General features: G+C 35.0%; 2 protein-coding genes and 1 pseudogene across 2 annotated transcripts; all 3 read left to right on the forward strand.

The window, feature by feature from the left end:
* The first annotated feature begins 306 nt into the window (after positions 1–306).
* LOC147943434 (receptor like protein 24 pseudogene) lies at positions 307–1,773 on the forward strand (annotated as a pseudogene).
* Positions 1,318–2,531, forward strand: LOC104789055 (receptor-like protein 20). Its single transcript, XM_087452093.1, has one exon. The coding sequence runs from the start codon at positions 1,953–1,955 to the stop codon at positions 2,529–2,531; it is 579 nt and encodes a 192-aa protein (XP_087308219.1). The 5' UTR covers positions 1,318–1,952.
* Positions 2,532–6,013: 3,482 nt separating this feature from the next.
* Positions 6,014–8,883, forward strand: LOC104789057 (receptor like protein 24). The gene is given in 5 exon segments (XM_010514809.2): positions 6,014–6,091; positions 6,093–6,294; positions 6,297–7,936; positions 7,938–8,723; positions 8,725–8,883. Coding segments are annotated over 5 exon segments (2,865 nt in total).
* Positions 8,884–12,001: the final 3,118 nt, after the last annotated feature.

Below are 12,001 nucleotides of genomic sequence, written 5' to 3' on the forward strand. Positions count from 1 at the left end.
AATAGAGGAGTTGGCTTGGGCTTGGAAAGCCCAACACAACCATAGTGACCCCTCTAATAACGTCTGGTGCGATAGGTCGACGAGTGCGGTCACAAAGCTACGACTCAGAGCCTGTCTCAGTGGAACTCTGAAGCCCAACAGTAGCCTCTTCCGGAATCATCAGCTTCGTTTTCTTGATCTCTCTAACAACAACTCCATTTCCACTTCACTCCCTTCCGAGTTTGGCAATCTCAACAAATTAGAGGTCTTTTTCTTTACTCTAATGGCTTCCTTGGTCAAGTTTCGTCCTCATTTAGTAACCTAAGCATGCTTTCCGTTTTAGACCTTAACGATAACGAGCTCACTGGTAGTTTTCCACCTTTACGAAATCTAAGCAAGCTCTCCTCTTTAGACCTTTCCTATAATTACTTGTCTGAAAAATTGAGTCCCAACAGTAGCCTCTTTGAGTTGCACCACCTAAGTTACCTTGATCTCAGTTACAACAACTTCAGTTCCTCAGTCCCTTCCGAATTTGGCAAGCTCAACAAATTAGCGTTTTTGGATCTTTCCACTAATAGCTTCCTCGGCAAAGTTCCTCCCACAATTAGTAACCTAACCAGGTTAACTGATTTGTACCTTGACCAAAACAAGCTCACTGGTACTTTCCCATATGTACAAAATCTAACTAAACTCTTCTATATAGGACTTTCCTATAATCAATTTACTGGAAGCATTCCTTCTTACCTCTTCACTTTGCCAATCTTATCAACTCTTGATCTTCGTGAAAATCATCTCTCCCATTCAATTGAAGTTTCTAACTCCTCTATCTCATCCTCTAGGCTCGAGAATCTGCACCTTGGGAACAACCAATTTGAAGGAAAATTCCTAGAGCCTATCTCAAAGCTCACCAACCTCAAACTTCTCGACCTTTCTTTCCAAAACGCAAGATACCGGTACCAGATTGACTTAAACCTCTTATCTTCTCTCAAATCATTGGTTAAACTCGATTTTTCCGGTAGCAGTATATCTCAGGCCAGCTTAAGTTTAGAATCATATATCCCATTGACCTTGGAATACTTGTCCTTGTCATACTGTGACATCAGCAAGTTCCCAAACATATTGAAAACCCTTGGGAGGTTGAAGCATATAGATATATCCAACAATAGAATCCAAGGAAAAAATTCCTAAGTGGTTATGGAGCCTTCCTCGTCTGGAAGCATTGAGTATCACAAATAATTATTTCAATGGTTTCCAAGGTTCAACCGAAGTCTTAAAAAATTCATCATTGCATGTTTTATTTCAAGATTTCAACTATTTTGAAGGATCACTTCCTAATTTACCACTCTCTATGGAACTCTTCTCTGCGAGTTATAATAGTTTCATAGGCGAGATACCTCTTTCAATCTGCAACATTAGGTCTCTCGCTTCTCTTGATCTATCCTACAACAACTTCACCGGTAAAATTCCTCAATGTCTGAGTAATTTGGTAGTTGTGAAATTGCGGAAGAACAACTTGGAAGGAAGTTTTCCTGACCTGTTCAATGCTGGTGCCTCTCTACGGACACTCGACATTGGCTTCAATCGATTAGCTGGGAAGCTTCCAAGGTCTCTTTTAAATTGTACATCTCTAAGGTTTCTAAGCCTTGATAACAACAACATTGAAGACACGTTTCCTTTCTGGCTCAAGGCTTCACAGGATTTGCAAGTCCTTACCCTTCGTTCAAACAAATTTTATGGTCCAATATCTCCTCCTCATCAAGGTCCTCTTGGCTTTCCAGAGCTGCGGATATTTGAGATTGCTGACAATAAGTTTACTGGAAGCTTGCCACCAACTTACTTTGTCAATTGGAAAGCATCATCACTCACCATGAATCAAGATGGGGGTTTATATATGGGATACGAGGAGAAACTATATGGTGAAGTCAGCTATGATTATATAGATACTATAGATTTGAAATACAAAAGGTCTACAAATGGAGCAACAAAGGATACTCACTTCCTACGCCACCATTGATTTTTCTGGGAACAAATTTGAAGGACAGATTCCTGAATCCATTGGTCTCTTGAAGGCACTGATTGCACTCAACTTATCAAACAACGACTTCACAGGCCATATTCCTCTGTCTTTGGCCAATCTTAAGGAGCTCGAGTCACTAGACATGTCAAGAAACAAACTGTCAGGGATTATTCCTAATGGAATCAGGAGCCTCTCGTTTTTAGAGTACATAAATGTGTCTCATAACCAACTCAAGGGTCAAGTACCACAAGGAACACAAATCACTGGGCAATCTAAATCCTCCTTTGAAGGGAATGCAGGGCTTTGTGGTCTCCCTCTGGATGAAACTTGCTTCAGCAATAGTGCACCTCCGATGCAACACCATAAGCAAGAAGACGAAAAAGAAGAAGAAGAAGAAGTGTTAAGTTGGAAATCAGTGGCAATAGGGTATGGATCTGGGGTGTTGATTGGATTGGCAGTAGGACAAGTCATTGCTTCATACAAGCCGAAGTGGCTCGCCAAGATAATTTGTCTGAATAAACACAGAAACCGTTAGGACTGTTTCGGTTTTTAGTTTTATTCTTTGGATGTGTGTCAAGTTGTTGTTGGTCTTGTATTAAAGTTTTCTCCTTTTATTAGATGTTTTTGTTCTATTTGTATTTCTATAAAGTAAGTACGTGTGGTTTTGTTACACCAATTCTAGTTAGTAAAAAAATGTCTTTTGATGTTAAAAAGAAAAGAAAAATGTCTCTGCAACACAATGAGATTTATCAGCCTTTTTTTTTTTTGACAACAGAGAAACCTGATTGGCTCAAATAAGCCAATACGAAGAAATATTGTTTAAATAGGTAACTAAATGCGGAACTGTGCGAATACATCGCGCTAAATTATCTGCTTTACCATTCTCAAAGAGCGGGACATAGGCTAAGGAAAAAAAACAAACTCCTCTTGGTCCGCCTGAATGTCCTCCAAATAAGGTGTAAAAATTGGTCACTCAGAAGGCGAAAACACCATCTTCACTAAGTCGGAGCAGTCAGTGAAGAAAACGACATATTGGTTATCCGCCCCAATCATACAACGCATGACCCATACAAGGGCTTCAATCTCGGCATGAAGAGGGGAGAGACTACAGCGAAGATTGGCAGCTCCCATAGTAGGGGCGTCACCCCAGGGCGACGTGCAAAACCACCCTCTACCCGCATAGCAATCCGTTGCTTTCCAAGAACCATCTACAAAACAAATATAACTCAACAAAGACCGAGGAACCCCTAATCCCCTACTTTCACAGGAAAGAACGTCAATGTTAATATCTGATGCTAATGCCATGTCCTCTGTCTGATATTTATCTGCCTTGTCAATTTGTTTTCACACGGTAGATAATATACATAATTGTAACAGATAGATTGTGGTTTAATTCATTTAGTTAGTATAATCCAAGAAAAAAAAAATTAGGGAACTGATGAAACAGCAGAAACTCAAACATTAGAATTTGTATTACAAATTAAAGAACCAGGTCCACGAGCACAAAACCTAATCTATATATGCAAACCCCAACAGCTTGATTAATTCTGATAAATGGTTCTACTTTGAAAGAGTTTGATCATGATGTTATCTTATATATATTCTGATCAGATTTATGAAATGATTTTACAAAGACTTGTTAAAACGAGATTAGCTAAGTTTTATGAGTTTAAAATATGGTAAATAATAAGTAAAATGAAATGGTATTTGGTTACTTTTGGGAACATTCAAAACGTCCAACGTAAATACAGTATGTAGTATATATGTACTAGAGCTGGACAAAATATCCGAACCCGAAAATTTAACCCAAACCCGATTAAAAATACCGATTCGTACCCGAATGCGAACTTTAAAAATATCCAATTGGATGCTTTTAGTAAATGAAATGGGTACACGAACCCGATTGGGTATATCCGAACACCCGAACAAATACCCGAAACTATTCAAAGTTATATATATATATATATATATATATATATATATATTTAACAATAGATTGAGTTAATTTACAAGTTTCAGAAGTAATTTTATAATTACTATTACAACTTACAAGATAAATTAGTTTTCATTTTTAAATATGTCAGTTTTCATATGTTAATTTAGATAGATTATATAGTTCTAACTTTGAATTTGATGTCATTTGATGTTTTAAGAAATCAAAAATTATCGCCTTGTGAATTTGGTATTTTGTTATTTATAATTGTTCTTTTATTTTTATGACTTCAATTTGGTTTAATAACTTTGGTTTTTTATTTATGATTATAATCATTTTTAATGAATTTGGATTGATTTCATTTTTTTTTTGAATTCGGATTGTCTTTTACTTTGGTTTGGATTAAAAAATTACAAATCCGATCCGAACCCAAAATATAATTTGAGGCTTTGGGTGAAACCCGAAAATACCTAAATCTGACGGGTGTTTATCCGAACCCGACCTGAAATCTAAAAATATCCGAATGGGTCTTATGTTTCTAAACCCGAAAACTCGAAATTCCTGACTTAAATCCCGAAAGGGTACCCGAGCGCCCACCCCTTATGTACCATGATTGATGGTGAGTTGCTTCATGGTTGGTGACTATAAATCTTTGTATATTATAACTAAGTTCAAAAATGTATTAATAGATGAATATCTAATCCAAAAACTCAGTATTTACAAGTGTAACACCTTGACACAAACTGATGTATCACATAAAAGAAAAAACAATTCAATAGTTAAAACTTAAAATTTATGAGTATATAAACTTAAAACTTAATTAGTAAGTGCATGGTTAATTGGTTATAGTTAATCCGGGTACAGTTTTGATCACAATAAATCAAACTTATAAAGCTGTCTCCCATATAAAATTTAAAATTTACCATGTTGACTTTTGTCCTCTCAGGCTCTTAATATTTTACTTAAAACAAATCCCAAAGACGACGTGCTACAATAGCCAGCCCACAAAATCCTCGAAACAAATCACACGTTACCTGTACGTGACTGTGACACGTCTAGGGTCAATATCAATTGGTAACTTATACTCCAGAATTTGTGGCAGTGGATCTTTACACACCCCAGAATTTAGGGCCATGTTTATTGGCATAACTGATGGCCTGATCTTAGGCTTTAAAAAAATAAAATTTAATGAACAGTGGCCTTTAGATCAGGCCTTTTGATTTTATTTGGGATCAGTTCATGGGCCTGATCCTCGGGTATGTGGCTCGCTGTGATTAGTCGAAAATTTTATTCCGAAATCATTTTTTTTTACTTCGTTTCATTTTCATTTTTTTCTATCTGGAACTCGTGTTTTCTTCTTCTTCTCTCCCGAAAGGCGAAACGCCGACTGATCTCTTCTTCTCCGATTCCGGTGTGTTCCGGCCATTAAAACACCAATTAAACCGATCTTTTCGTCTCTTCTTCTCCTCGTATCCTCGTGTCCACCGATCTCGTCGTCTCCACTGTCTCTGTTCTCCCAATAACTAACTTCTTAACAAAAGTTCTTAAGACCTGATCTTACAATATTTTTACAATATTTCTCCCCTAAGATCACCCTCACCTAATCTTCCTATAAACATGCCCTTATATACGTATCTGTAAATTTGCCCAACCTCCTATGGACAATTTCGATAGAGAGATATCTGAAAATAGCATCCCCATCATGTTGTTATTTAAGTCCTTTGCTTAGCATAACATTTCTTGTTCAGTTTAGCGATCATTTGTTACCTAAACCTCAACGTGATCCATTTGCTACTTCTTCTTTGTAAAGCACTATAAAAACTACAGACGTCTCTCCACAAGCTGACAAACGTATCCAATGTGTTTGTCATTATGTTAGTTTATTTCTGTAGTTTGTACACATGTGAGGTATTTCAAACTGATTAATTCCACTTACAAGCTATACGTTAGAAATTTTAAACTAACGTGGATTACACTTCATGACTTGAGTCGATCTTATTAGCTGGTTAACAAAACTTTTCTTTAAGCCCGAATACAAAGACTTCATAGCTCTAATTACTTCTTCTAAGTCAAGTTGTTCTCCAATGCAAAACTAAATATCTTTATTTATACCCATCTTCTCCCTCACTTTTATTCAACCAAAAGCATTCTTCTTAATAAGGTTTCATGATGACGACCATGTCGGAATCACTTTTGCGTTTGCATTTTCTCTTCCTAGTCTTACTCTGTTGTGTCTCCCCTTCAAGCTTCTTCACTTTAAAAAATCCTGTTGTTGGCCTTGTTTCATGTCACCACCACAAGGTTCAAGCCTTCACGCAGTTCATGAACGAGTTTGACACCCGTGGTTGCAACCACAGTGACTCTTTTAATGGTGCGATAAATCGACGGGTGCGGTCACGAAGCTACAGCTCAGGGATTGTCTCAGTGGAACTCTGAAGCTAAACAGTAGCCTCTTTGGGTTTCATCACCTCCGTTATCTTGATCTCTCTCAAAACAAATTCACCTCCGCTAAACTCCATTCCGAGTTTGGCAATCTCAACAAATTAGAGGTTTTATCTCTTTCCTTTACTGGCTTCCGTGGCCAAGTTCCTTCCTCATTTAATAACCTAAGCATGCTTTCCATTTTAGACCTTTCCCATAACGACCTCACTGGTAGTTTTCCACTTGTACGAAACCTAAGAAAGCTCTCCTATTTAGACCTTTCCTATAATCACTTGTCTGGAAAACTGGATTCCAAGAATAGCCTCTTTGGGCTGCACCACCTTCGTTACCTTGATATCGGTTTCAACAACTTCAGGTCCTCACTCCCTTCTGAATTTGGCAATCTCAACAAATTAGAGGTCTTTACTCTTACCTCTAATGGCTTCCATGGCCAAGTTCCTTCCTCATTTAGTAACCTAAAGATGCTTTCCATTTTAGACCTTTCCCATAATGATCTCACTGGTAGTTTTCCACTTGTACGAAACCTAAGAAACCTTTCCTATAATCACTTGTCTGGAAAAGTGGATTCCAAGAATAGCCTCTTTGGGCTGCACCACCTTCGTTACCTTGATCTCGGTTTCAACAACTTCAGTTCCTCATTCCCTTCCGAATTTGGCAATCTCAACAAATTAGAGGTCTTTGATCTTACCTCTAATGGCTTTTCTGGTAGAATTTTCCCCACAATTAGTAATTTGACCCGGTTAACTGAGTTGCGCCTTTACCTAAATAAGTTCACTGGTAGTTTCCCACCTGTACAAAATCTAACTAAGCTCTCCACTCTAGCACTTGGTTATAATCAATTCACTGGGACCATTCCTTCGTACCTCCTCACTTTGCCTCTCTTATCAGTTCTTGATTTGCGCGATAATCATCTCTCTGGTTCAATTGAAGTTTCTTCAAACACCTCTACCTTATGTAGGCTTGAGTTAATGTACCTAGGGGTTAACCAATTTGAAGGAAAAATCCTAGAGCCTATCTCAAAGCTCATCAACCTGAGACACCTTGACGCCTCTTTCCTAAAGACGAGCTACCCAATTGAATTAAAGTTGTCCTCTCTCAAATCTTTGGTGTACCTCGATCTTTCTGGTAACAATATATCACCAGCCAGTTTAAGTTCAGATTCAAGCATCCCGTTGACCATGGAATATTTGCTCTTGGCGTCCTGCGGCATCAGGGAGCTCCCAACCAGCTTAAGAACCCTTGAGAATTTGGAGTATATACAATTATCCCACAATCTAATGAAAGGGAAAATCGCAGAGTGGTTATGGAGCCTTCCTCGTCTAGGCACAGTGTATGTTAGAAATAATTCCTTCAGCGGTTTGGAAGGTTCGGCGGAAGTTTTTGTAAATTCATCATTGCGGGTACTACTTCTGGATATAAACAATTTTGAAGGAGCACTTCCTGATCTACCACTCTCTATCAAAACCTTCTCTGCAAAGTCTAATAGTTTCGACGGAGAGATACCTCTTTCAATCTGCAACGTTAGGTCTCTCGCTGCTCTTGATATATCCTACAACAACTTCAGTGGGTTCGATTCCTCAATGTTTGAGTAATTTGACAATTATGAGTCTTCGAGAGAACAATTTCGACGGAAGTATTCCTGACACTCTCTGTACCAGTGCCTCTCTACTGATACTCGATGTTAGCTATAATCGATTAACAGGGAGGCTTCCAAGGTCTCTTGTAAATTGCTCATCTCTAAAGCTTCTAAGCGTTGTAAACAACAGAATCCAAGACACGTTCCCTTTCTGGCTTAAGGCTTTACCGAATTTGCAAGTCCTTACCCTTCGCTCGAATCAATTTTACGGTCCGATATCTCCCCCTCATCAAGGTCCTCTTGGGTTCCCAGAGCTGCGGATATTTGAGATAGCTGACAATAAGTTTACTGGAAGCTTGCCACCAAACTACTTTGTGAACTGGAAAACATCATCAGAATATGAGGGTTTATATATGGTATACCACGACCAGCGATACGATGAAATCGGCTATAGTTACAGGATAATAGTAGACTTGCATTACAAAGGGTTATCCATGGAGCAACAGCTGGTCCTCACTGCCTACAGCGCCATTGATTTTTCTGGGAATAGACTTGAAGGAGAGATTCCTGAATCCATTGGTCTTTTGAAGGCACTGATTGCACTCAACTTATCAAACAACGCTTTCACAGGCCATATTCCTCTGTCTTTTGCAAATCTTAAGGAGCTCGAGTCACTAGACGTGTCAAGAAACCAACTCTCAGGGACTATTCCTAATGGACTCGGGGGCCTTTCGTTTTTGGAGTACATAAATGTGTCTCATAACCAACTCAGAGGAGCAATACCACAAGGACCACAAATCATGGGGCAACCTGAATCCTCCTTTGAAGGAAATGCTGGTCTTTGTGGTCTTCCTTTGGAGGAGACTTGCTATGGGAGTCATACGCCACCAACACAGCAGCCTAAAGAAGAAAACGAGGACGAGGAACAAGTGTTGAGCTGGAAAGCGGTGGCCATAGGATATGGATCTGGAGTGTTGGTTGGATTGGCAGTAGCACAACTTATTGTTTCATACAAGCCGGAGTGGCTCGCCAAGATAATGTGTCTGAATAAACGCAAAAACCGCTAGGACTGCTTGGGTTGGAGTTTTTTACTTTTCGGATGTCTGTCAAGTTTTTTGTTGGTCTTGTATTGAAGTTTCCTCTGTGTTTTTTGTATCTTGTAACTGATGCTTTCATCTATTTGTTTTTCTATTAAGTAAGAATGGTGAATTCTATGTACCGGTGTGTGTGGTTTGTTACACCAACTTCTAATCAAGCAATACAAATGTCTTTTGATATACATGTAAAAAAAAAAAAAACAAAGAAACGTTATCATGAAATAATACATCATATTATATCCAATTCTCTCTCTCGACATTTTCCACATACAATATAATATACTTGAAATAGGTTTAATTTTATTTTTATTAAATATGAGATATTTTAAATTTAAAAATATATTGAAATGTATTTTTTAATATGATTTTTTGAAAAAATTTGTTTAATATTTGTTTCCTTTATATATATGGTTCTTTATGTTTGGATGCAAAATAAAATAAACAAAACATATCAGAAATTTTTTTAGTGAAAGTAATTAAATCCCTCAAAGTTTTGTTGTTTTGGATTTTATTATTTAGTGATAAATTGTTAGGTTCTTAAAGCATCTCTAAAACCCCACTCTATTTTAAAGTCAATATTCTAATTCTGTTATAAAGTAACATTTGCTCAAACCCTAGAGTGGCCTACTCTATATCTTACTCTAAAATAGAGTAAATGATAGGATTACTCTCTATGCAACTTTAATTTTTTACCCTAACTCCATTTTTTAGTATAAAATAGACTGACATATTGAAAAAACTATGCTCTACTTTAGAGTAAAAAATAGAATATATATTGGAGATAGTCTTCGTACACATGAGATTTGTGTAGAAACCATATATCAGACATTTGAAACAAAAATTTAGTATTGAAAATTGTTTACAAATATTACCAGATAAATCTCATCTTTCCCTACATCTTTTCCAAAGCTGTAATATATGGATGCGATCAAAATTTATATGATAATTCGCTAGATTTCTATAATCAGAAAATTATTATTGAAACTCAGTAACCATGAAAAAAAATATATAAAAATTATGTTTTAGTCTCAATCGTAAAGAAAAATAATTGATAAATATTTATCTTTTTGCGAGTGGTTTTACAATATGTTGCTACGGTTTGATTTTCTTCAATTAGCCTCCTAACAAATATCTTGTGAATTAGAAACTCTATATGAATGCTTAAAATATGTTATACTTCTACGATGATGGGTTATTTCTCGGTCCTTGTCTCTATTCTTATTCATTATGTTATTTTAATTGTCAAAAAATGAACTCTCCAACATGTCAATTGATTTAGATGGATGGGAAGAAAAAATTAGAAAAATTGATATCAACAAATGATATATTCCAATTATTTTTATGACATAACTACATTTCTTATTTATTTCAACTTACATCTAAATATTTTTTTAATTAACTATATTTAAACTTATAATATCTATATGTTGACTTTTCCATCAGATTTTGATGATTTTAAAATAAGATATGTGAGAAAAAAATCAGATCGGCTCAAATTCATCCAATCAATAAACTAAACTTGTAAAACCTGAATTTTGTACTATACTAATGAGATTATGAATCTAGACAATATGTTTTACAAAGTAACAGGAGAATCACCAATGATTATTTTGAATATTTAATAAGTATACTCATGATTTATCATATGCTCTAGTGTTTACTTTCCAATCTTGTAATCACCCTTAATATTAAAAAATTGGAATAATGCATATTAAAATATGGCTCATACCATAAAAATTTATGAAATATCTTATACTATATCTCACATTTAATTTTGAATAAAAGTCATGAAAAGAAAAATGTGTCAAATTAAATATTTTTTAGATTCGATATACTATCTCTATTTTCTAATCCTTTTAAAATAAATACTATAATTACCATTAAATTATTTTGTGAAACTATTGTTTTCTATTATTTCATGGGGTGATTAAGCAATTATGTTATTTTTTTTTCTTTTAGTACATATGTTTTAAAGACAGTCAAACTGTAATTTATAGAATATTAAATATAATTTAATTTTATATGAGTTTTGTCTTTAATACAATATATATGATTATTGGATAAAATGTGATTTTTTAAAGATACAAGAACATATTTTATATTTTTAAATTAGTCTGTCATAAATTAATTTGGCTTCAGATTTTATATTAAAAGTATAAACCTTTTTTTGTTTTAATTGGTTTGATCAGTAGTTTTATTTTTAGGTTATATGATATATGCTTTCATTAGGAAATATATTATATGTTAAAACTAAAGAATATGTTATGATACCATTATGCTATTTTTATTTTCTTTTAGTACATACGTTTTAAAGGTAGTCAAATGGTAACTTATATAATATTAAATACAATTTAATTTTATCTGAGTTTCGTCTTTAATATCATAAATATGATTATTGAATACAATGTGATTTTTAAATATAGTAGTACATATTCTATATTTTTAAATTAGTCTATCATAAATTAACTTGGTTTTAATTTTTACATTAAAAGTATCAAAACTTTTTTTGTTTTAATTGGTTTGATAAGTAGTTTTATTTTTATCTAAGTTTTGTCTTTAATACAATATATATATATATATATATATATATATATATTATTATTGAATACAATGTGATTTTTTAAAATCTATACTAATAAAAAGTAGGAGCTATAAGCTCCTAAAGGCGAAACTTCTAAGGCTATAAACTTAGCCTAGTTCACCTAAGCTTTAAAACAACCAATAGGCTATAAACTTCTAAGCCTATATATATATATATATTATTCGGTCACCTAGTTATACTAAATAAAAGTAGGAGCTATAAACTTCTAAGGCTGTCCACCTAAGCGTTAAAACAACCAATAGGTATAAATAAAAGTAGGAGCTATAAGCTTCTAAGGCTGTCCACCTAAGCTTTAAAACAACCAATAGGGATTCAACATGTCACTGATTAATATTTTTAGAAATTTGCAGAATTT

The sequence above is a fragment of the Camelina sativa genome, chromosome 5, assembly GCF_030686135.1.
Source record: "Camelina sativa cultivar CO46 ecotype springtype chromosome 5, ASM3068613v1".
Classification (NCBI taxonomy): Eukaryota; Viridiplantae; Streptophyta; class Magnoliopsida; order Brassicales; family Brassicaceae; genus Camelina; species Camelina sativa.